The sequence below is a fragment of the Desmodus rotundus genome, chromosome 10 (genome assembly GCF_022682495.2).
Source record: "Desmodus rotundus isolate HL8 chromosome 10, HLdesRot8A.1, whole genome shotgun sequence".
Lineage (NCBI taxonomy): Eukaryota > Metazoa > Chordata > Mammalia > Chiroptera > Phyllostomidae > Desmodus > Desmodus rotundus.
Window position 1 is genome coordinate 44,179,749 of NC_071396.1, and position 27,796 is coordinate 44,207,544.

A 27,796-nucleotide genomic window follows, 5' to 3' on the forward strand; every position below is an offset into this window, starting at 1 on the left:
GTTATTCTCCCCACTTTACTAATGAGGAACTAAAGCACTAGGACTGGCAACTTGCCCCAGATCTCACATTCAAGGAAGTAATGGAGTGAAAATTCAGACTGAGATCTGATTCTAGTACTCTCTGCTAAACTCAACTTTGCGCCGGGAACTCTGCTGGCAACATGGTGATGCAAGCAGATGGGTTCTACCTACGTGTACTGTCCTGGGAGCTCGGTACAAGTGGAGGGTGGACACAGATGTACAAGCATACAGCATCTAACGGAACCAACGATGGTGATTACGCAGTTAACGTCTGAGTGCTCACTATGTGTCCCAAATATGTAAACTGTTGAAAATGTATTTCTAGATGAAGGAGAAAAGTTGGTCCAAAAGTAATTTTAGCTTTATCTATAATATCTAGCTGAAACATTTAATTTTCATGTGGAGAAAGCATTCCTCTATTATACAAATAATTTGAAATATTTTCAAAAACTGAAAACAAATATATACACATACATGTGAGAAAATTTTTCTTTTACCTTCTCTTTTAAAAATGGCCACAGAAACTGGAATGTATTGCAATTCTGTAACCCTTAGCAACTATACACATAGTACACATTCTATGAAGTATGTCCGGAAAAAGTTCAACTATTGTTAATATGGATCCACCACTATTTGTTTAGCATTTAACTACTGAGGGATATTAGGGTTGCTTTCTATTTTTGACTATTTTTTACTAGTGTTGCTATGAACATTTGTGTACAAATATTTACATGGACATACACTTTCATTTCTCTGGTAAATAGATATGAGTAGAATGGCTGGATTATAAGTCTTAAGGTGGACAATATACCTTCACTTAATTTGGATATACAAGGTCTTTCTGGAAAAAGCCCAGCCACTGTTAATATAGCAAGAATGGTTTGTTTGACATCGATGTAACCTGGCAGCCAAGGAGAGTGGACTGGAATGCACATGTGTGAACAATGACAACTTCACTGTACTAGTCAGTGGGAGTGGTAGACACTGTTGAGTGAGCATGTGTACTGTGTGGCTGTCACATTCAAAATGACTGAGCAAGTAGAGCAAGGAATCTCCATCAAATTTTGTTAAGCTTGAACATTTCTCCATGGAAACTATTCAGATGATTTAGGAGGCTGCAGCTATGGGCAACTGGTGATTGGCAGCCTCATCACAACACACCCGCTAATGCATCACATCTCATGCAGAGCTTTTTGGCGAAACATAAAATCACCCAGGTGACTCAGCCCCCTTACAGCCCGGATTTGTTACCCTGCCATTTCTGGCTTTTCCCAAAACTAAAATCACCTTTGAAAGAGATTTCAGACTGTTGATGAGATTTAGGAAAATACAATGGGGCAGCTGATGGTGACTGGGAGAACTGTGTGAGGTTCCAAGGTGCCCACTTTGAAGGGGACTGAGGTGTCACTGTCCTATGTACAATGTTCTTATATCCTCTTCAATAAATGTCTCTATTTTTCACATTATATGGCGGGATACCTTCTGGACAGACCTTGTACATACATACTTTGGAATAAAACTCATGGATATAGCGGGGAAGCAAAGGGGGTGGGAGTTCGATAGCTGAATAATTAGAAAATAATGTTATACTGTATGTCCCTTAGCTCTTCACAACAAACATAAGCTTTTTACATAAGGTTACCTGCTTTAGTCATCAAACAACCAGGTGAGGTAGATGCTATTATACTCAATTTACAGATTAAGAAATCGAGAATCAGAGAAGTTACAAAGTTGCCCACGGTCATACAGTTAGGAAGCAGGGCAACTGAGATCTGAAACGCCTGGGCAGCCTGACCACAAATCTGTTCTTTCCTCCTAGTTTGTTTTTTGGTATTAAGCCTGGGAGTTTTTAACACCCAGTTGTTTCTAACTTCTCTACAGGAAAGGAAGCAAAAAGGAAAAGGTTTTCCTCTAATAGAAATTCTTGATTTCTTAAGCCATCTCCTTGTCTATCAGCTTATCTGTCCCTTTTCCTTTCCTTTCTGACTCTACCAGAGTTTTACAGCTGACCTTTCATCCACAGTCACGATTCACTTACTCCATCATCTTTTCAACCCTGCCAGGTCTGCGAACTTTCCCATTTTCCACAGTTCCTTCACCCATTTCCTATACCTGAACTTCTGGGCTCTGCTAGAGCTCCCATGTCCATGAGGACTACTGTCAACGTTTTATGTCAGGGACAGGAAAGTTTCTTAGCTAACAGCTTGAATACAGACACAGATTAGGAAAGTACACAGTCTGCTGAAGACTATGTATACATATAGAGGGAAAGAGATACATCAAGAAGAGGCTACAGGTAGGATATAATCTTGAATGTCAAGCTAGGTATTTTGAATTGGATCGCTATGGGCAATAGAGAGCTACTGCAGGTTTCTGGTAAACGCCGTGACTCGAGAGCTGCTGTGTGTCCCAGACAGGCTTAATCAAGCCAAGTGTACACGCTGCTGACTCCAAGTTCTCTGTAGGGCCGATAACTCCTTGGGGCAACTGCTGTAGACGCTCTCTCATCTCAACACGGGGGCCACTTCAGTGACAGCAGCAGGGAAGAAACAGCTCCAAGAGATTAATAAGCCTTGCCAGACATCGGGGAAATAAAAATTAAAATTATTTCCTTTTTTTCATCAGACTGGGGGAAAAAAGAAAGTCTGATAATACAACATATGAGCAGGGATAGGGAAGAAAACAACAGTCTCATAAACTGGTAACGGGAGTTAGAAACTGGCAGAGCCACTCTGCAGAGCAATTGGAAGAGCACCCACTTTGGGGAGTAAATGTAAGTTTTATAACATGTTAAAAAATATACCTTATGACTCAACACTTCTTCTTTGGGTACATACTCTAAAGAAGCATACAGGTACACAAAACATGTGTAAGAACATGCACTAAAAACTATCTGCAATAGTTTAAAGAAAAGAGAAGTCATCATCACAAGCAGAACAGCTAAGCTGTTGTAAGCCTCTTACACATGGCTAGGCGACAGTCTGAGCTATGACGCAGACTGTCTGTTCAAGCTCGGATAGGGTCCCAGGTGTACTGACTGAAAAAGCAAGTTTCAAGACAAATATAAGATGTGACTCATTTTTTTAAAAGCATAAAGACAGCACATGTGTTTTGGGGTAGACATTCATCTAGGGTTGGGGGCAAAGAGTTGGAGGAATATAGAATATCAGACAATCAAAAGTGGTACGCTCGAGTGAAGGAGAAAGACCTGGGCTGGTGGGCCAAAGGAATTTTAGCTTTACCTGCAATGTCTCACTGAATTGTTTTCTTCTTATATGGAGAAACCATTCCTCTATTACTTCTATAAATAATTTGAATTTTTTCAAAACTAAAAACAAATATGCACATGTATATCTGAGAGAAATTTTTTCTTACCTTCTCTTTTAAAGAATCTGGTCACAGACACTGGAATGTGTTGAAATTCTATAACCCTTAGCAACTAAGGTCTTCTATAAACATAGTATACAATCTGACTTTTTATGATAAAAAAATTAAATGAGCAAGATTCAAATATGAATGTTATTAGAATGCCTTGTGATAAATACTACTAATATACTTGATATATAATGTAAAGCTGAGAATAAACATTTATAAGCACGGAAAACAGTAGAAAGTGATATAAATTAGATAACAAAAAACTCCCAACATAAGGACCAGTATGGGAAGCTGAGAAATCAACGGAAAGTGAAATACCTGTGTTTTTACTTCGTTTCCTTGAATGCGGCACTTGTGCTCTCTACTATCCCTACTACACAGAGATAATGGGCTGTGTCTCTGTACCTATATCCCCATGTTAGGGATACAGATATTTGAATGAGCACTCGTCAACGACATACTTTGGAAGAAAGTTCATGGGTATATTGCAGAAAAGGAGGGCTTCAACAGCTGAATACATTAGAGAATACTGTTACACTGTACGCCCCTTTGCTCTTCACAACAAACATAAGCATATTTATGGAGGGTCTAAGAAGTCCAGTCCCAAAATAAAGCTATGATTCACACAGCAGTCTCCGAGCTTTCCCAATATTCTTATTAACATCTCTATAGTGTAAGACTATAATGCTTTGGGACAAACCCATGCATCTATTCAAGAAATATTCATAAGGCAATTAATTTTGGGGGGTGGTGGAAGAGACCTACTTGATTCTAGATGGTCACAAATGTAGGCACGTATAGCATGAGAACAGTACTATGTGATTGTCCAAGATTCCACTTCATGTTTAAGAACTTAGCCTTCAAGAATACCCCACCACAACTAAGAACTATGGTAGGGAAATGCATCTGTTAATAAGAGACTTCACTATCTGAAACCTTTCGCCTCTTACCACCCACACCCCAGCATGCCTTCATTTAAGAGAAGGGCATTTAAAGGGCTCTGTCAGTGTAAAGTAGTATTTACTGTTAACCCTCAACACAATGCTTAAAAACTGCACAATTCCCCAACATTCCTCAAAGATCCACTGTTAAATTTCAAACTGCATTATTAGAGTTTGCTTTTCAAAGCATAGCTACCTGACACAGAAGCCCTGTGCCTATCCAGAAATCACTTAACCATTAACCTTATTTAAAAGACCAAGAAATTAAGATGATTCTTGTGCACATTCCAATGTCTCCTAAGTTCTTGTATGCTACTCCTAGGAAGACATTCAGAACTCTGCTCTGTACTCATTTTCTGTAAATATAAGTCAATTTCTAGCAAGCTTGCTGATCTAATTTCCAATTTACTAAGAATACTAGTCATAAAAGCAGTAATAAAACATCGTGGGGGGTTGGGAGAGTAAAGACGACAATTAAACACTAACATAACAAATGTGGCTTAGAGACCTCACTCCCACTGGCGATAGAGAGCAGGGAGCAGGAGGTCGGAGATGGGTCCCAGGACGACAATCTAGACTAAGTTCCGAATATCACTGACAAAGCCCCAGACACGCAGGGTCTGGCATGGGGGCCCCGTCACACAGGGCTCCTGAGCCCCTCAAGTGTGGCTGGTCAGACTGAGACATGCTGTAAGTGTAAAACACAAATTGGACTTAGTAAAACAAACAAATCACACTAATCATTACTATATTTTTGTTACATGTTTAAAAAACTTACTAGATCTATTATTACATTAATTTCACCTTAAATTTTTTTAGGTACGGCTACCGAAGAGTTAAAATTACATATGTGGTTCACATTATATTTCTGTTGAACAGTATTAGGCCAGAGACTTGAATAAGCATGATTCATTCAGGAAATGGTAAGCAAACCAGTGTAGCTCAGGTAGGGATGTATACAGGAAGATACAGGAGATGAAGCACTCCTGGGGGTTTAGATTTCCTGTACAAGACAAAAGAGTTTTAAGCAAGAAAATGAGTTAAAGAAATCTGGTTTTTAAAAAGATCACTCTGAAGCACAGAAGATGAAGTGGAAGAAATTATGCACGTGGGAAACAGGAGACATGAGTCAAGGCCGAGAAGATGGAGGCCTTATGAAATTAAAAGCGAGCTACCAGAATCACAAAAATGCTTCTACCACTCCACAGTGACATATCATAGAAGTGTCAGCTGACGAGAGAGAGAAATAGATTCCAAACCCCCCAAAGCAGTCTGGAGCCCCTTTTATGGAAACAGTGTAAAATTTCTCCAAAGCCCCGGAGGAAATAGCTGTATGTAATCAAAGCAGGCGTGGGTACACACTGGCACTGTGCCTCTGGGGTGCGGAACTACAGAGGAATATGGTTCCTAACTTCCTAACTCATTCATTTTACTATAAGGTGAGGATTGAGGGGATACTGTTAAATAACTCAGTATTAGAGTTTTTAAATTCTAAGACATATTTCTCTTGACTTTAACTTTTAAAAATCCACAGGGCAGCTTTCGATCAGTATTGGCACTTCACAGTGAGTTTAGTGACAGCGCCAATGGACTTGAGGACCCGGTAAGTCTGAGAGCAAGGAGGTCAGAGGGAACAGGGAGGAGGCAGAGGAAGGTAACAAGGGGGAGGAGAGAACACACACTGTCTAGTAAGTCACAGTGAAGGCTTGGACTTTGAGGAGGGAGTGAATGGCTGTGTCAAACGCTACAGACAGGTAAAGGGAGATAAAGGCCGGGAAATGACCTGTAGGGTTGGCTGCGTGTAGAAATGAGAATGGAGCGCATCCTAGACCAGTGACTAGAGGAGGCCTCCAAGTGGAAAGGAGAAGCCACAGTGGTGATGGCCCCTGTCCTCAGGACGCACTCACTTCTGTGAGCAACTTTAAATGGACCAGGAAAGCGAGTTCTCAACTAAGAACCAACCACTCGCAGGGCGCCAGTCCCCTGAAAGGACACTAAACACTCGACTAAGAATTTAAGCCTGAAGAAAGAGTTAATAGGACAATGAGGAAAAAGAATAGTATCATAAAATAAGAACGCGTTATTAAACAAGGGTGATTGAGAAAAAGTATCACTTAGATTTCAGGAATGAATGATACAATGATTAAGTTATAGAAATTTTAAAGATACACAGAAGAACAGCAACAGGTCAGAAAGGGAAAATGACTCAGTGAGCCAGAAGACTCAACGAGAAATGCAGAGTGGGAACACAGGATGAAACGAATGTTTAGAGACCTCATGGGCAGATCCAGAGTCCCAAAGTCTGAAGCGATAAGAGAAAAATGGTTGCAGTTTTCAAAAATAACAAATCTCCCACACCTGAAGACAAATGGTTAGACTTCCTTCAGCTTAGACTTCCAAGCGCCAAGCGCCAAAATAAAATGAAATTTAGACAATCCATGGTAAAACTGCACAGTATCAAGGATAAAAAATAACACAGAAACAAAGCAAAACACAACTCAACCTAATGAGGAGAAAACAGGCCACATGACACGGGAACGAGGCTTAAGGGCCCCGACTTCTCCTGGCCAGTGCTGGGCGCCAGGGGTAACGCGGTGACTCTCTCAAGTGCTGCAGGGAAAAGACTGCAGATGGATCACTTTATTTACAAAGAGATTGTTTAAGGGTTAACATAAAGCATTTTGAACATACAAGGACTTAAGTTCCAGACTCTTGCTGCTAGACATACTTATTTTATTAAGAAAATAAATGAATTCAGAGTAACAAAATCCAAGTAGCAGCATGGGAAAAATACATGAGTAAAACCAGTGAAATATATTGGAAAACCAAAAGTAGCAAATGTAAAAAAATTAATCACAAGTTTACTGTGTTTACTCACAATCCAGAGCTAGAATTCCATCAGCAGGAACACGAGCATGGGGAAAAGGGAAGACATGTCCTCTATTACACATACTTGATTTACACACTAATCACAGAATCCTACCGAGATAACATTTGCTTGCCTTTAATGAAACCTTAGAATCTAATCTTTAAAATCCTCTTTGGCTTGTCTATACTAGGTAAATCTTAAATCAAAAGTTGGTTACCAGCAACGCCCAAAGGCTATTATTTGTTGTCATTCTAAGAAACAACCCCTATATCTCATTCTTAATTTTCTTTAAAGATTTTTCACCTGGACTCACCCACGTCCCTTCTACACATCGTTTTAAACCTCAGTAGTGCCACCAGCGAGTGTCAGCAACGTGTGGGCCCCACAGGTGGCATCTGTACTGAAGAGGCCATCCGTGTCTTACCAGATAACAGCACCAGTGAAGTGCGTATCTAGGCTTCCTTCCATCTCTCTACATCTCAGTCAGCTGTAAGCCAAATGGACAGTGAATTTAAATGTTCCTCTAGGAGCTGCTTTTCAGAAAGCTGTGCAGAGAGCTATCTTTCAGACAAAACAGCACCCTTGATGCTGTCAGAGCTTTTCTCCCTCAGTCACCATCAACAGGGCGACCTTTGAACAAAGACGGGATTTCAGACCACGCCAAAAAAGGCCTCTGTCGTGCCTGTCCCCATTCAAAAGAACTGTAAGAAAATCTGAACATAGTCAATGTTACAACTACAGTGCTTACTAAAACACTTAGTTTTACAAAACAAAACTAAAAATTCGTATTTCTCTGTCTTCCTGTTTTTGAAATTTATGTAACAAGAAAGATGATAACCTGAGTAGCATCAAATTCAGGTCTACACCAGGAGCCACTAAGAACAATACAACTTATTAAATTACACTTTATTTTTCCTAAAACCTAGCATGTCCCGTTGTGTAGCATTTTGCTTTTTTCTCAGTTAGTATGTTTGCTTTAAAATGACAAGTATAATATATGATCTTAAACGGCCTCAAGCTAGTAATTGTTCACTTACTACTATTTTGAAAATACTTAAAAACATTATTAAATATTTTCATATAATTACTTTTCCTGAGTATTTTCTCCAAATTATTTCACTGCTTAAAAACTACCCAGTTTTCATAAAATACAATTTACTTGATAATACCATATCAGTGAAATATGTGTATGTAAACACAGCTCAACACATCAACCATTTAAGGAAATGAGGTAATACAAAACATTCAAGAGTACATTGAAGAGTATGATCTCAGAAAGTACAGCAATAGCTATAACCAAATGATGACACAGTCTTAAGACAGTACACTTCAAATGTACTGTATTTTAAGTCTATAGATTATTATGAAGGTATTTTACAAACCTTCTTAGAGGCATATTAGAATATTTTAGAGATTCCTTTAATTGAAAAACAAAATGGCCATGAGATTCAGCTTTATAGATTGCTTTGTAGTTCTTATTTTTGAAGTGAAGAAAATAAAACAGCACAATAAAGCTCACTTACAATTCAGAACAGTACGTAAATATAGTAACTAGATTATATCAACCTCAAAGAAAATAACAACAATGACTTACTTTGGACGCCCATGGCTGGAGACAATTGGCATAACAGCGCACAAGAAAAGCCATTTCCTGGGCTGGAAAGGGGAGTTTCCTTTTCAACCAGAGCCACACCGATGAGTATGTTGATAAAATTCTGTTAAGTTTTTTTTGCAAATTGTACACTATTTGCAGTGTTTATATATATACATATATATATATATATATGTATATATATAAAGCAGCTTCTCCAAATTCCTTTCAAGCTGCAATCAGGAGCTTTCAGCAGCTCATAGTATTGTTCTAAAAACTGCAACACTTTTCATCAAAACGTTCACATTTCACAAGCAAATCACAGCAAATCAAGATGCTTCTATTTCTGGCTCAGAACAGACAGACATACACATGCTTCCTCAGGCACCTGGCACAGACATGCAGCGGAAACACGGCAGATAACAATGAATCAATGAAAGCACGTAAGGCAACATGCACCAAATCTGGGTTCCTGGGAGCTGGGAAACCTTTCCTCTGCAACGCAGCTTGGTCTTTTCTTCAACTTATTTCATTCTGTAGAGCAAGCACTGCAGTCGTTCTGCATCAGAAGAAAACCAGACACTGTATCCTTAAGATGAAAGTTTCTTCTCTTTATTCTTAACCACCAGAGGTTTAAAAAAAAAAAATCAACCGTTGAGCAAACGGTAGTTAGAAGACAAATGCTGTAACAGGTTTGTCCTGTAGCATGCCTGAGAATCCCCGAAATTAAAATTTTCTTCTTCATGTGCACTATTCACAGCTCTGCAGCATTACTTCTTGTTCTAATGCATCACTAAGACAGTAAGTATTGTTGATCTTAGTGTGGCTTTCTGGTTGAAAATTTATTTATATATGGTACAAAAACACTGTATCTTCTGCTAAAGTGAGACTATATGTTAGTGTCTTAATTCCTATTGCCCTTGCCTGTTTCACAGCAGCTCCCTAAGGAGGAGCTCCTATTGATTCTATGCTCTGCAGTAAGATGAAATATCTAATAAGAAGGAAAGAGAGTGGGAGGAGAATAGAGCTAAAAGGATGACATCACCTGTATAGAAAGCCTTCAGAAACTGCATTAGATCAATTGGCTACTGTATCTGCAGATGTAGCCCAAAGAGCAATTTATTAAAAACACACGCACTCACACCCTTCTGTGAGACATGTCAGCAAGCTGAATTCTATAGGGGAAAAAATTGGTGTAAACATCTCTACTTCACAGTTTTAAAAATCCATTTTGATTTTTAATTCTGTGCACTGATACACAGCTTTATTTGGGAAGCCGTATTTCCTAATATTATTATTCAACTGTACACAGTACTGTCCCCCCAAGGGAAAAGAATTAGCTCTGGTAAGATACTCTTGCACTGCAAACACATAAGGCAGCCTAGTTCTCAGATGCCACACACGTATTTGAAACACTACTAATTCAGGGCTTTCTGCTTACAAAACTTCCTATTTACCAAACAGCTGTTTTGAAAGGTATAACACCTTTAGGACCACTCTAAATTAACATTAAAAATATCAAAACCAGAACTAAGATTTGTATGTAAATAGTAAATTTAAATGGAAACAACAGAATTTCAATTTGCAAAGGAAAGCTGGAAAAAACCACAGGCACAGCAGCCCACTTACAGCATGCACCAAATCCTCTGAGAAGGAATAATCTATGCAATTTGGTACTTTGCTACAGCCCAATGCTCAATTCCTAGAAAGAGACGGGAAACCACTAAAACTCAGAAGGAATCAGAGAAGAAAATGATAAAGCCTGCCTCCAAACTGAGCTTGAACTACAAGGAAATCTCATTTTTTTTCTATGAAGTTACATTAAAAATCTTTTAATTTTGCCACACCCTCTCCAATCTGAAAATACAAGTCCTCTAGAACCCACCCTTATTCTTCCTGCCTCTGCCACAAGGCATCTACTGCAGCTACTCCCATAGAGAGTTTGCACTTATGGTTGCACTGGTGCCTCCCACTGGTCAGAGGAAGACATAACTTCCAATGCTAAAATACAGTCAGTGCACCTCCAGGACCAGAGTTATGAGAATAACAATCAATGAACAACAAAATAATGTTAAGAACTATTTTGCTTTATTGACCTAACACTACTTTGATTTGCAACATAAGATGAGAAATTATTAACTGATTATTACAAAGGACTCCACTGACTGTCATACAAAGAAACATGTTGTTTTTTGTGGGGGGAAAAAAGTTCTTCAGTACGCTTGGGCAAGTATGAGTCATTCTCTGAACAACCTATGGTGACAACCGAATTATGCTGCTACTTACAAGACTAATTTACTTTAGTAAAACTAAGTGTTACTCTGAACAAAGACAAGTCATGCTTCCAAAATATGTGATCATTTATAAATGCTGGTTTCCAAAAAACAGGTATTTGTTTTCTGTAAAAATTTCAAGACTACCTCAAATTTGCATTTATGCATAAAACTAAATCTCACAAATACAAATAAGCATGACTCCAGTTTCTGAGAGTAAAAAAACATGGAAAACATGTACAGGTTGATTTTCAAGGACCAATGTATTTTTTTAACTTACTTAATTTAAATAAACTACAATGGGTTGGAATATCAACAAAATGTTAAGCATTCCAGAATTAACTGAAATCTAATTTTAATTATTCAGTTTTTTAAATAGAAAAATGGTAAGTAGGCACTTCGTAAGTAATGAAGCCAAACATTTCCTAAAGATAAATTTCTAAAAGACAAGCATTTCGTACATAAACATTAATGATGTGACTCAAAAGCATTTCCATTTCAAAGCCAGACAGTAATTACCTTCATGTACAGTACCAAGAGGATAAATTACAACCAAATCAAAAAGCAAAACCCTAATGGGCACCCCCCCCCCCCTTTACAGATCATGCTGGCAGCGCACAAAGGAGGCCTCAAGCTGAGCAAGGATGACAGCCTTCCCCTTGCTGCTTCAAAAACCGAAAACCGATCCTGGCTGAAATGCAACCCACTAAGGCCACGTGAGAACTAGCAGTAAACACCAACTCAGTAAAGGAACAACTCTCTTTTCCTTTATTTTGGCCTGTAAGTGAGGATGACATCATCCTTTTCCTCGTTCTACCAATTATCTCATGGTATCTGCCGTTCTAGGGAACTGTAAGGTGAATCTGGCGTGTCAAACCTCCCTGGGCAGCACTGCTGTGAAAGGAAGAAGCAGGCTCAATTCCACGTTCAACATAGGGATCTACTACCACTCTGAAAATACACTATGCCACACTCTTTCTCCAGAAATAATGACTTAACCTTTTAATTACTGAAGGAAGAAATAAACATCTTTTGAAAAGAACAGTTAGTAATTTATCAAATAACTAAAAATACATGATTCGGTGAATAAACAATTTTCACTTGCAGCACTTCTAGAACTTTATCTCCATCTCATTCTATTATCTTACCAATTCAAAGGAAGTAATTGCAGCATGGGAGCACACCCTCCCAGATCTGCACGCTGTCCAGGAATCATCACCACAGGACAACCATTTCAGAATACATTCTCCCCAACACCAAAAGATACATTTCTCCTGCATGTGAAATGCACAATGCTAAGCCACATTGATGAAGTCTTTAACTTTCAAAAGGTTTTTCACACTACTACAAAATAAAGCAATCAATTCATGTTGGCTTTGCAAAGTTTCAAACCATTACAAGATATTTGTATAAAAAAGTAAATGTTACATAGTTAACAATTAAAATGTATGCTAACTGTATAAATTATTTCCCAATGAAAATACAGAGTAAAACATTTGAAATTATACTACAGAGAAAGCCAAAAACGAGGTTCTGACAGTTACTAAACAACAAATATTCCTTTTATTTCAATAAATAACCACAATGAAAAGAAGGGGAAAATGGTCATCATGGATAAAAGTTAGTTATCAGAAGATATACATTCTAAACATTATGAAAACCAAAAACCAACAATAGCAAAGAATTAGCTCTGGTAAGATACTCTTGCACTGCAAACACATAAGGCAGCCTAGTTCTCAGATGCCACACACGTATTTGAAACACTACTAATTCAGGGCTTTCTGCTTACAAAACTTCCTATTTACCAAACAGCTGTTTTGAAAGGTATAACACCTTTAGGACCTCTCTAAATTAACATTAAAAATATCAAAACCAGAACTAAGATTTGTATGTAAATAGTAAATTATCACAAAGGAATCCGGGTTCACAGTAATCTCAGGCTTAGTCACAGTTTTATACACTGGCCCAGTGAAATATAGTCACAATGTAGAGAAGCCAAACCAAAGGAGGTGAGGAACAAAAGAAAAATTACATAGCTTTTCTAAACAAAATAAATAGGCCATTCATTTATGTATTTTACTTGTATTTGGCCTTTCAAGTATAAACTATTAAATGAACTGATTTATATAGTAAAAATACTTGGATCCTTTTGGAAAAATGAATGAATGACACTTTATCATAATGTCGGCGACATACAAGCTCTTACAAAGGATTACAGCAAGCTTTCTACCCCTTCCCAGCCCACCTCCCTTGGTTAACTTGAACATATGAAATGAATCTTCGTGCTTATCAGAATATGGTTAACTCTAATTACAGGTGCCCCTTAGGAATTCCTGCTTTTAAACTGCATCCTATCTATTCCTTAGCCCTTCTGAAGGAGGGAAGCCAGAGTACCAACACTCTCCCTCCCTTTCTTCTGTAAAGAACAGTGCACTTCAGCACACAGTCATCTCTGTCCACTAAATGATCAGCGCCACGTTGTTGAGAACCCTGTCAAAGCCACCAGCAGGACACATGTGCACTATGAAATATGATCCATCCTTAGGGAGTGGGCGAGGAAGAAAAAGCAAAGAGGGAGAGGGAAGCCTTCATCATCCACTAAGGTGATGTAAGCTTCTATAATTAGAATCAGTGAAGCTAAAGGAACAATAAAAAGGCACCACCATGCTTCTACCTTCCCCAGCACTGTGCAGTTATATCAAGCATTTTTCACTCACATGCACACAGAAACACATCCTATATGCAAACCCAATGTAAAGTTGAAACACGGCATATGATTTTCTTCAATAAGTAAGATCTGTCCAATAACTAAAATAGAGCTATATATAAATGTGACTGGAAAAAGAAATCACATTTAAAAAATTAAATAATTGAAAATATTGTTTCTGCCTGTAAATTCTGAATATATCAGAGATTCTGATTGCTTCTCTGATTTTAAATACTGCATTTTCTAGTACTAGCAAAGTCAAATGCAGAACACAGCTTAGTTGTTGAACAGAGAGCAAATCAAACTAAAAGGCAGTAACAATTGGCCTTAACCCGTCTGCTATGTTTGAGCAGTCACTCCCCTTTCAACCGAAAGCTTTCGCCAACATTATCTTAGACCACTGGTATACATTAGTATCAGTTGCTGCAAACTTTTCAAAAGAGCTGTCTTTAGCAATTATTGTGTAAAGTGTTCCAAGTGTGATAAATATCTTCCCAATTCCAGTTCCCTGGGCAGATCCATATGAATCGGTGTCACCTTTACGGGAGGGAGGACTGATCCAAACAACCAGAGAGGCATGTTTGGCCCTCCTCCTTCTCCTAACACTCCATAATTCATATGGAGTAAATGATGAAACCATTTTAAATAAAACTACTTGGAAGTTAGCAATACTTACATAGGCCTTAAAAATAATTTTTATACCCTTAACCCAGTAACTTAATTTCCATGAATCAATCCGAAGGAAAAAACCCCAATCATATACAGATTTATTCATACAAGTTGTTTGTAATAGGAAAAAAGTAGGAAGCTGCATGAATACTTTGCTACACTAATACCAATATTAAAAATAATGTTTAGGGAAAAATTTAATTGTATGAGAAGTGGAAAGTCAAGATATATAACTAATTATTCAACATTATCTAAATTAGTTAAAAGATTTGAATTAATCATGATATATTTAAAAATTATTAGCCACACTAGCTATCTCTGGTTTTGAGAACTACAGCAAATTTATTTCCTTCCTTATATTCTTCTATATGTTTTTACATTTCTGCAATGAGCATTTTGTTTCACAATTTAAAAAAATCTTTTGCAGGCTGGCATCTGTCCCACTGGATTTGATTACAATGTCACCCCTTTGCTCGTTCTCTGTCCATCTGAACTAGGTGAAAGAACCTCCTATCTACGTTCTACATATTTCCCGGGACACAAAGGAGGGGCAAAATTCTCCTAGGAGATGTTAGCCACTCATAAACTAAAAAAGAAAAGTCTTGACTGGTTTTAAGGTTGGAAGCACTGTAAAGAACACACCAGCCCAGAGCACTCTGGGTGGTCCACAGGGTGAGAGGAGAAGTGACCCTGACCCGGAAAAGCCGCAGGCTCTCAGAGGTGGGATTCCCAACTTCTCAGTCGCTGTCTGGTCAGCACTCAGTGCCTTACACATGAGTAAGGTTAACAAAGGCTCTGCGTACAAACCTCCTTACTTTAGAAGTGAAAGATGATTCTGGACCCCAGAGAGTTCCTGAGCCCTCTTCTACCATGTGGACACAATGAGTTTGCAGTCTGTACATTAACAAAACCAAACCAAACCAAACCCCCCAACTATTAGCTACTTCACTTCCCAGACATAATGCAGGGACTGAGGGTCTTACACATTCCTCAAAACGGCAAGTTAGATCTTGAGAAAGAACACCCATATCATCTGATTTCTAGTTAAATGTCTATTGTATCACATCAAACTGAGGCTCTGACTCTGACTAACCTGCTGTATCAAAGACCTTAGTTATCTGCACCTAGTTTCTTTGGAAGTCCAAATGGGTTGTTCGGAGACAAATGTTGGGATGCTGCTAAGGTCTGAAGGTTTGCGTCCCACCAAAGTCGTATCTGGAAACCCTAACTCCCAAGGTGATGGCACCATGAGGTGAGTCTCTGGAAGGTGATCAGGTCATGAGGAAGAAGCCTGCATTGATTAGAATTAGTGTCCTTACAAAGATCTCAGGGCTCCCCAGTCCCGTCCACCATGTGAGGAGACAGCGAGAGGTCAGGAATCTACCTCCAGAATTGTGAGAAATAAATCTGTGTTGTTTATAAGCCACTGAGTCTGTGGTATTGTTATAGCAGCCTCAGCAGCATTAAGATATTCTCCATGAGGAGATCTCAGCAAACATATGTTTGAGCCCAAATCCTCTACTTCTCATGAACAGGTTGGGAGGTAGGATTCTGTTTCTTATTGCAGGAATGACTTCATTAATAAGGCGCACACAGAATCCACGAAAGAAAATCACATTCTGTTAAAAGCCTCAAGGTGTCACATCCATGGTCAAGTGAAGTATCCAGCCACTGTTCAGTGTGCCAACATAAAGGTGCTCCTACAATGAAAGCTGGCTGGGAGAGTGTAAAAAATTGCCATCACAACGGTTATAGAAAGAACGGCAGTGAACACTAAAGCAAATGACTGACACGAGGAAACTGAGAGGAGGGCCCTGGAGAGGAAAAATCTAATTATTATTGAACAGTCAGACTGTGGGTGTACACATATGAGGGGGACCGCCCCCAAAACCCGTAAGTTATTAATGAAAAATTGTGTATTTATTCTTACATGTTTCAACTTCAAAATACTCTCACCTCAAAATACTCTCTATCCCATGCAATACACCTACTGAGATGTTTTTTCCACTGCTGTTTTAGAACTTGTCAATTTTGATGCCTTTTAGTGCTTCTGCCATTTTTTCCTTCACCTCTCCCACATCATCAAAGCATTTCCCTTTGAGGACTTTTTTCATCCAGGTAAACAAAAAAAAGTCGCTGATGGCAAGATCGGGTAAACAGGGAGGGTGGGACACAGGGTTCATGCTGGTTTTGGTCAAAAACTGCTGAACTGTCAGCGCGGTGTGGGCAGGTGCACCCATAAATCACCCATCATGAAATGGGCAAACATGACAATAGTCTTCAAAAAAAATTCATAGAGACTTCCAGTCAAGATGACGGCAAAGGCAGACAAGGCTTGCCTCTTCGCACAACCACAACAAAATCACAAACAAAATACTTAACAACCATGACTCAAGAACCATCAAAAACAGAGTTGCATGGAAGTCTGACAACTACAGAATTAAAGAAACCACATCTATCCAGACAGGTAGGAGAGGCACACACACGGAAAGGACTGGTCCCTCACCCATATATGGTGCATAAAAATTTAGGCACAACATATTGGGAGCAAAGAGTCCCAGCCCCACACCAGGCACCTCAGCCCAGGGTTCCAGTGTAAGGAAGATAAGTCCTCACAAATTCTGGCTGCAAAAACCAGTGACGATTGAGTTGATGGAACAAACTGCTACAGCCCAAAGCAGTTCCTCTTGAAGAACCCACACATGGACTCACCCACTCAGACTCACTCCCTCTGAGCTCCGGCACCACAGTAGCAGCTTGAAAGGCACCAATGGTATACTGGGAGAGACTGAAGTGTCTGGCATCAAGGCAAGAGGTGCCACTGTCCCCTTTCTAAACCCTTCCTGCACAGAGCCAGCAAACTGGTGCCATATCTGAGACTCCAGCAACCTGGATAACACTGTTTGACTCACTTTGGAGATCCCCAGAGATCTGCCCCACCAAACTTACCGTGCCCAATGAAGCTGCTTTTCCATATCAATGGCTGGTTTTGGCTGCTAAATCCTATCAAACAAGCAACAGCTGGCTTCAATGAACCCTAGCAACAGCCAGATTAGATTCACAGATTGGCTTCCCCCTGGGAATCTCCAAACCCAGCACAAGTAGCAGCCATTTCAGATTGTTTTATAACTCAGGCAGGGTGCCCCCGGCAAAACACAGTTCCAGACTGAACTTGGCCTGCACCACCGGGGAAACCCCAGGGCCAGTGTACCCTGTGGACAGCTATAGACCACGTGAGAGCACCACCACCCTGCCCCTGCACAGCTGATCCTCCATGGAGGGCAGAGGTTGGTGGTAATTAGTTAAAGGCAGTCCTCACAGCAGACTGATCTAGGTAAATCCCTCCCACTGACTGGCCAACAGCAACCAAGGTTCAACTACAAGAGGAGGGTGTACTCAGTCAACACAGAGGGCACAGCTCCAGTACCCAGCTTGGGTGATAGAAGAGGCTGTGCCACTGGACCCTACAGGACACCTACTACATTAGGCCACACTAAGAAGACATGGAGTCAAAGCAGCTCTACCTAATACACAGGAACAAACACAGGGAGGCTGCCAAAATGAGGAGACAGAGAAACATAGCTCAAATGAAAGAACAGATCAAAACTCCATAAAAAGGACTAAACAAAATGGAGATAAGCAATCTACCAGATGCAGAGTTTCAAAATACTGGTTATAAGGATGCTCAAGGAACTTAGTGAGAACCTCAGCAGCATAAAAAAGATCCAGTCAGGAACAAAAGAAACTCTAATTGAAATAAAGAATGTTATACAGGGTAATAACAGTAGAATGGATGAAGCTGAGAATCAGATCAATGATTCGGAACATAAGGAAGCAAAAAACAACCAATCAAAACAATAAGAAGGAAAAAGAATCTAAAAAAATGAGGATAGTATAAGCAGCCTCTGGGACAACTAAGAGGTCCAACATTGGAATAATAGGGGTGCCAGAAGGAGAAGAGAAAGAGCAAGAAATTAGAAATCTATTTGAAAAAATAATGAAAGAAAACTTCCCTAACTTGGTGAAGGAAATAGACATGCTAATGTAGGAAGCACAGAGAGTCCCATACAAGATGGATGCAAAAAGGCCCACTCCAGTATTTTTGTATTAAAATATAATAAAAAGACACATCATTATTAAAACACCAAAGGTTAAAAGATAAAGAGAGAATTTTAAAGCAGCAAAAGAAGTCAGTTACCTACAGGGAAGTTATTGTAAGACTGTTAGCTGATTTCTCAAGGGAAACTTCGCAGGCCAGAGGGACTGGCAAGAAATATTCAAAATCATGAAACACAGGGGCCTACAGCCAAGATTGTTCTACCCAGCAAAGATATCATTTAGAGTCGAAGGGCACATGAAGAGCTTCCCAGACAAGAAAAAACCAAAGTAGTTCATCACCACCAAGCCCTTATTCTATGAAATGTTAAAGGGACTTACTTAAGAAAAAGAAGATCAAAACTATGAACAAGAAAATGGCAAAAACCACAAATCTATCAACAACTGAATGTAAAAAAAAAAAATCTAAGCAAGCAAGAACAGAGAACGAATCATAGATATAGAGAGCGCTTTGATGGTTGCCAGATGTGAGGGGTGTGTGGGGGAACAAGTGAGGAGGAGGGGATGAAGAAGTACAAATAGGTAGTTACAGAATAGCCATGGAGATGTACAGTACAGAATATGAAATTGAGTAGCCAAAGAATTTATATGTATGACCCATGGACATGAACCATGGTGTGGGGATTGCCTGAGGGAGTAGGGTGTAGTGGGTAGAGGGGTGGCAAAGGGGGAAAATAAGGACATCTATAATCACATAATAAATAAAATATAATTAAAAAATTCACTGAAGCCAAACGCGGCCTCTCTCACAACATGATCAGCTGGTACACGAAAACAAATGGGTTCATAGGACACTTGCCTAAGTGGGAAGCCTGTACTACAAGGGCCCACCCTCCAGAAGATAATTCTGGTTTTTTTGGTGCCCCTTGTATATTCCAAGTAATTCAGTAACATAGGCAGACCTGACACTACCATCCTCATTTTTAGATGTAAAGCAACCAAAGCACAAAAGCTTTGGTTGAAAAACCCCAATCATGTATTTAGTGGAGGAAGGATTCAAGAAAGACAGCTCATCTACATACCAGACCAGTGATTTTCAACCAATGTGCCCCCAATTTTTTAAGACTGTTATTTTATTTTTATTTTTTTATTCTCACTCAAGGACATACTTATTAATTTTGAGAGAGAGGTGAAGGGACTGAGAGAGGGAGGGAGAGAAACATCAATTGGTAACCTCTTATAGTTTGTCCCAACCCACAACCTAGGCATGTGCCCTTACTGGGAATTGAACCCATAGCCTTTTGCTTTAAAGGACAATAAGCCGCACCAGCCAGGGCATGCAAGAATTTGTAAAATATGCAATTCCTTACTATTTAGTCAGCTGCACTAACCTCTTTTCACTTAAGAGTTTCCAATAAAAACAATGACAACAGACAACACAACAATAACCGTTCGGTGCGAATGCCCTGTCTTAAACAATACAGAGACCATGTAACAGAGTTGCATCTTACTGGTCACGTTCATAGTAAGGTTGTGCCCTGACTGATCAATTCTTGGTGCCAGAAATCCTTACACAGAAATATAGGCACCTGATTTTTAAAAAGTCACTTTGGAGCAAAAGGGTAAGTATCCTATTTTTCTGTGTATAAAACACATTTTTTTGCCCAAACTCTTGAGGGAAAAATAAGGATGCACATTATACATGGGTAGTGCCTGAAATACCTTGCCGTTTTTTATAATTATCTTTCACATAAAATTTCTTGTACCATAATATATTCAAAAATAAATGCTAAAATTCCTTTACAATACAAAAACACAAGTATCTAAATATAAATAAATAATTGAAATAAAAAATTAAAATGAAAAATATTTTCCCCCAAAAGTGTAGGTCAAAATTGTGGGGGTGCATTATACACAGGAGCGCCTTATACTCAGCAAAATATGGTAATTAGTATCATTATTATTTGCAAATCAATCAAAATTATACCTGTTTTTTTCATCAGATTGGCAAAAAAATATATTTTTGTGTGTTCCACAGAATTTTTAATTAGTTTATGTGTACCATGAAATGAAAAAGGTTGAATATCACTATACTAGACTATTTCTACTTGGCTTAATTACCCATCTTAGTCATTGAATATTGCTTCCAATAACTGTTTTGCTGTTTCTGAATATCAAATACACCCTTGTGAAAGACTGAAGCTCTGAAATCCCTGGATGCCTCCCTTAATGCCTCCCTTAAATTTGGAGGCATTTAAATGTGTCGCAAGCTCTGACAGCAATACCCAAAGGAGTTTCAAAAATGTTATTACTGTAATAGAGATGCTCTTTTTAGCATTAAAGAAAAAAAAAACCTTTCACATTAAAATTATGGTTCTCTTGCCTCTGCATGGGTGGCTTAGCTGGTTGTAGCATCCTCCCGTGCACCAAAAAGTTCTGGGTTTGATTCCCGGTCAGGGCACACACCTGGCTGTGGGTTTGATCCCTGGTTGGGGAGCATACAGGAGGCAACTGATTAATGTTTCTCTCCTCCCCAGACTCCCTTCCTCTCTCTTTAAAAAAATCAGCATACATATCCTCAGGTGCAAATTTAAATAAAAATTACACTTCTCATCCTTATGCAAAACAAAAGTACCACAAACTATGAAAGTATTTTATAAGAATAAACTAACCTTTTCAATCATTCTAAGCATTCAGTTAGAAAATACATGCAAAATCCTTAATATTTACAAAACCTTGATATAATGAAGTAATAATTATGATGGAGAAAACAGCAGTGACAAAGGCTCTATACATCTCTAAGAATATTGACCCTCAGCATTCTAGAAAGAAAAAGTTGATTACAGTTTGCAAATGAGAAAAGAAACTTTCAAATGATTCCTCCTGATTTTCCTCTCTTTGGAAACTGTTGCCAGTAGAATAAAAGAAAGAAACCTGTAAGTAGCCATAACACCAATTCTCTACTCAATGCTTCATTATTGGATGTTTAATTAACACTAATTAAGATTTTTTGCTACACAGTATTCTTATCCAGACTATCTACCTAGGAATTGGCCAGATGCACAGGTTTTACATAATTGGTGAAATTAAGAATGAATCATACAAGTAAATGAAAACCTCTTCATAACTGCATTTCTAAGGTGTCTGAAATGTGTCTTGTTTAGGAAAAAAAATCTATTACTTCTAGAAATTAACAAATGCAAGTAACAGGACCAAAAATCCTTCTCCAACCCAGTCTCATGGTTAGTAAATCAGTTTTATCTAAATGTGAATCAACTTAGTTCTCCCCCTCCCATTATCTGCCAAATTCCTGATGGAACTTAGTAGGATAACCACCCAAAACTTGCTATATAAACCTTTGCATGCAAAAAGGTCAGTCTTTATTTAAAGCCATCAAATGGACAGGATCCCAAGCAGTGTGACTGACTACTGCTCTTCCTGGCCACTCAGGAAACCAGCATATCCCCAAAGGACAACTTTCAGACACCGAAAAACATGGGATGAGAACACTCAAGTGCAGCCTAGAATAGGCCAGCAATCAAAACACACACAAAATCTGTCCACTCTAACTCACATAAGGAGAGCAAAACAGCACAGAGATATTTTGATTTAGCAATTCTACTCCTTAAGATTTTTTCTAAAGAAACCAAGATATAGGCATACATAACCACAAAGAGAAGACTTCCGGCCGAGATGGAGGCGTAGGTAGACACACTTTGCCTCCTCGCACAACCAAAAGAAGGCCAACAAATATAAGAACAAAAAACAACCACAACTGCCAGAAAATCGAATTGTATGGAAGCCCGACAACCAAGGAGTTAAAGAAGAAACATTCCTCTAGATTGGCAGGAGGGGCACAGAGGTCACACAGCAAGGTGGTGGCTGGAGGACCGGGCGGGGACCAGCTAGCAAACCAGCCAGTCCCACATCTGCCTGCAGATAACCCCGGAGGAACAACTGGGGAGCGAGACAGACTGCACAACCCAGGGTTCCAGTGTGGGGAAATAAAGCCTCAAAACTTCTGACAAAAAACCTTTGGGAATTGTGGTGGTGGGAGAAACTCCCAGCCTCACAGGAAAGTTTGTTGGAGAGAACCACAGGGGTCCTAGAATCTACACAAAACCATCCACCAGGAATCACCACCAGAAGAGTCCAATTTGCTTGAGGGGAGTGAGAGGAGTGATTGAAAGCTGGCAAGAGTCCAGCAGACCCCTCCCCTGCAGACTGCACCAAAACACAGCCAAGTGGGTTGCTCCGCCCCTTGCTACGTAACAGCTGCTCCAAGACAAAGAAATTATGGCCCAAATGAAAAGAACAGATCAAAGCTACAAAAATACAACTAAGCAATGAAGAGATAGCCAACCTATCAGATGCAGAGTTCAAAACACTGGTAATCAGGATGCTACACAAATGGTTGAGTATGGTCACAAAATAGAGGAAGAAGTGAAGACTATGCAAAGTGAAATATAGCAAAATATACTGGGAACCAACAATGATGGGAAGGAAACCGGGACTCAAATCAATGATGTGGAGCAAAAGGAAGAAGTAAACATCCAATCAGAACAAAATGAAGAAACAAGAATTCAAAAAAAAAAAAAAAAACCGAGGAGAGGCTTAGGAACCTCCGAAACAACTTTAAACATTCCAACATTCAAATCATAGGGGTGCCAGAAGGAGTAGAGGAAGAGCAAGAAATTGAAAACTTATTTGAAAAAATAATGAAGAACTTCCCTGATCTGGCAGAGGAAACAGACTTCCAGGAAGTCTAGGACGCTCAGAGAGTCCCAAAGAAGTTGGACCCAAGGAAGTACACACTAAGGCACATCATAATTATATTACCCAAGATTAAATAAAGATAAGGAGAGAATCTTAAAAGTATCAAGAGAAAAGGAGAATTACCTACAAAGGCATTTCCACAAGACTATCAGCTGATTTCTCAAAAGAGACCTTGCAGGCAAGAAGTGGCTGGAAAGAAGTATTCCAAGTCATGAGAAGCAATGACCTACAGCCAAGATTACTCTATCAAGCAAAGCTATCATTTAGAATGGAAGGCAGATAAAGTGCTTCCCAGATAGGGTCAAGTTAAAGAAGTTCATCATCTCCAAGCCCTTAATTATATGAAATGTTAAAGGGACTTATCTAAGAAAAAGAAGATGATACAAAATACGAACAGTAAAAATGACAACAAATTCATAAATATCAACTGAACTTAAAAAACAAAAACAAAAACAAACTAAGCAAACAACTAGAACAGGAACAGAATCACAGAAATGGAGATCACATGGAGGGTTATCGACAGGGAGAGAATGGGGAAAAGGTACAGGGAATAAGCAGCATAAATAGTAGGCAGAAAATAGACAGGGGGAGGTTAAGAATAGTTTAGGAAATGAGGAAGCCAAAGAACTTATATGTACAACCCGTGGACATGAACTAAGGCGGGGGAATACTGATGGGAAGGCGTGCAGGGTGGAGGGGAATTAAGGGGAGGAAAAAAATGGGACAACTGTAATAGCACAGTCAATAAAATACATTAAAAAATATGTAACCACAAAGATGTAAATTATCTAATATTGAAAACTGAATAAATTATGGTAATTTTTATAGTGGAATATTATGACATCATTAAGACAATAGGTACAATGGGTTGTGAGACTAAACTTTTAAATTTAGACATATTTAAAATAGACACACATTACTTACATAGTAAGGCAAAACATGTTGGTTTAAATTAATTAGCAATGGGGAGATTTAGTATAAAAAGAAATTAAATCATAAGAACAGGAAAAGAACTTTGTATTATCAAGATGCAGATAATTATTGTTTATTGTCAGAAATAGAATGTACTGAATCAGTGAAATTATGCAAATGTGACTAAATCCTTAGAGCTGCCTTAAATTTAACACTTATTCCCGTACAAACTACTCCCTTTATGAATATTCCTCTTTGTTCCTAACTTGGAATAAGTAACTTTCTATTTCTGACAACAAAAGGAACTAAACATACCCTGAAGAATTTTGCTGTGATCAATCTCTAGACTGTTTTTATATTTGGGGGGATGAGTCCTTTGAAAACTGATAAAATAAACATACATTTATTCTTTTTTAGATTATCCTTCTTTATTCAACTACTTTTCAGTCTAAAATGAAGTTATCTACATTTACAAAACTGAAGACTTCTGAAGAAAGAGCTTATGGTCTTTCAGGTGTTACACAAGTTAATTATCTCATCTGCTTCTTTTTCAATATTTCCATGTTACATACACCTTTAACACTTGCATATGTTTCTACAAGAATGAGTATATATTATGCCTATCTGTCCCACACCTGAACAGCATAATTCATGTATTTTTATTTCTTTTGTATGTCTCATAGCGTTATCACAAAAAAAGCTCCCAATGAGTCCATTACCTGACTTTTCAGGACTCTATATTCCATTCAGGCAATAAAAAGGCAAGAAAATCCACATTTATGTCTAAAAAAATACACTAAGAATTATTTTTTACATTATTTAAAAGGAAAATACAAACAAAACTCTCAAAAAAAACAAAAAAAACAAAACTAAACTCTCACTGTTAAGAGTATTTCTACCCAACTAGACCAAGAAGTATTTTTAAAATTTACGTAGCTGTATTTACTAGCCCCAAACTTTGACACGTAGAGTCCTAAGTGTTGATATTACCAAAATATATGTAAAACGAAGATACTGTACATGAAAATTAAGAAAGATCCAGGAAATGTCCCTAAATGTACTCACCGAAAGGTAGCTGTTAGTGTCCGCATCATCAGTAATGGTTTGGCGCTCTCCTTTATGGTTAATTTTCCGGAACCTTCGTCGGGACTGTCTAGCCGGAATTTCTCTTTGGAGAATATTATCTTCATTATCTTTGGAGTTCTCTACCTGAAACACATGTTCACATTCCTGATTAAATATCCAATTTTTCCATATTACTGACAGTCTATGGAGTCTTAACAAGCTCATAAGGAAGCTTCATTTACTCCTCAAGAAACTGCCTCAGGAACACAGTCTGTATAATGCTCACAAGTTCAGAAAGATTGAAGGTGATGTTACTATAAAGATCTGGAGACCACAGTTTCCTTCCAGGAAACAGTCACTCTTGCTCACATAAACATGTATCATCTAAGTAAAGTCACTTACCAGAAATGAAGGCTGTTAACTACACCTACACATTCAATAATTTTAACTTCTTTGTTAGTCTAATCACAAACTGCCTAATTATATGCATATTTTATTTAGCGAACAATCAAGGATTTGATTTCCATGACTTTATAAACATTAACGTATTAGTGTTTGGTGTCCATCTTAATGTATGGCAATAGCCAAGAGTAAGGCTAGCATTTTTTAAGGAAGAAGGGAAAACTAACATTTACTGAGGGCTTAAAATGAGCCAGCATGCATACACACCATACTATGCACTTCACACAAGAGCCCCGTAGGCAGGTATTACTATCTGTAGTTTATAGATGAACTAAGTAAACTCCAAAGAGATTTATAACTTTCCAGTCTCAGAACAGTGATACACATTAAAGGTGATTTGGAATACAGTCCTGTCTTCAAAACTTATGCTACCGACACAAGACCATACCTCCTAATTACAGACTAACCACAATTTTAAAAACTTACTTTTACAAAGGATATGTCCTAAAGTGTACCTTATCATTAACTTCACATCCAATAAATAACAAATGATTTCTGTTTTCTCCCACAACTACTTTTTCTACTAATGTGTTATCTTTTGCTGATATAAAAAATGTCCTAGTCACCCAAGTATGAAATTGCATCAACATTTCCAAGTCCTGCTTGTCTTCCAAACCTTATCTTCAATCTTTTCCCTTTTTAAAAAATTGTTTGATTTTTAGAGAGGAGGGGAAGGAAGAGAGAAGGAGAGAAACATCAATTGGTTGCCTCTCGTACACATTCATGCCGTGATGGGGAATCAAGCAGACGACCTGTGGTTTACAGGACGACACTCCAACCAACTGAACCACACTGGCCAGGGCCTTATCTTCAATCATTTCTTAGAACTTGTCCATTCTTTGTATAAGTCAACTTCATAATGCCCTTTCTTTTATTCTTATTATTACTACCACTTACTCAAGTGTTAATCACTTCAGTCCTGAAAGACAGTAGTAGGTGATCCTGCCACTTCAGACGTGTTCCTCTCTAATTCCAACTGGCGTGGCCAGATAAATCACCCAGATAAATCGTCACTACATCAGGTCTCTTGTTCTGACTGCTACAATGGACCACTAATGGTTACCAAACAAAATTTAAACTGTTGCACTGGATATTCAAACTCACATATACTCCCTCCCCCAAATATTTTTATCACTTTATATGTGTAAGCCTGGAAAAACCACTCCCTTTCTTCCTCCCCACAAAAAAAAACCCCTCTCATATAAAAATTCAAATGAGATATGCAAAATTCCCTGATGATTTCTCAGAAAGAACTGATGTCTGAGCTGCTGTTTTAGGTGTGAGAGTTCAAGAGCGAGTGGCCAAGTCAATGTGACTATTCTGCTAAGTAAATTATTTCCTCGATTTGTTTTATCCTACCCATTCTATTTTTACACGCTGAAACCCTATCATGTAAGACACATCCCAATTGCCTTCTCCTCCATAAACACCAGAGACATTCCTTTCCTCAGACTGTGGCTGGTTTACTGTTGTGCACACAACCTAGGCTTCTCATAAACAGGACATGCTCCCTGCAGCCTTCAGGCCTTTGCATACACTGCCGTTACTTCTGCCTAAAAGTCCATTCCTCCTCTGCCCATCTCCTAGCATCTTACCCATACTGCATGACCCAGTACATACAACCCCTACTCTGTCTCAGGAAGATGCGACTCCTTCTATAGTACTAAGCACAGTGACCATAATTATTAGCTAAGCCTTCCTCACTAACAAGCTAACAAGCTCTCTAAGACAGGAACTGTATTATAGAGCTATCTTTGTTCACTTAACATTTAAAAAATGTGCCATAAAATGGGTATTTCATTAAATTCTATTAAATTCTCTCTCCCCAATTATGTTAGGTCCTTGGAAATATGTATAAGGTATTCAAGAAATATACAGGTAGACAGAATAAGTCACCGCACACCGCTCTTCTGAAAGGTAAAACCCAGAAGAGACAGGGAATTGATTTTCAGCTCAACAATGACAGACTTTGGTGTAGGCAGCAAATACATACCTCCTCCTTGTAATTCAATTCCCTCTGCTAAAAATTAAAAGGACAACCATGGTATTTCCTGAAGCACTGCGCTAGGCCCTTTACCA

At 38.7% G+C, this 27,796-nt stretch overlaps 1 protein-coding gene across 9 annotated transcripts in view; it reads right to left on the minus strand.

The window, feature by feature from the left end:
* Positions 1–27,796, minus strand: part of RAPGEF6 (Rap guanine nucleotide exchange factor 6) — a 187,858-nt gene that overhangs the window by 98,038 nt on the left and 62,024 nt on the right. For all 9 annotated transcript variants that reach the window (XM_053912195.2, XM_053912196.2, XM_053912194.2 and 6 more), the window contains one exon: positions 25,256–25,399. In XM_053912195.2, the coding sequence (XP_053768170.1) occupies positions 25,256–25,399 (144 nt within the window). The remainder of the gene's footprint in view (positions 1–25,255; positions 25,400–27,796) is intronic.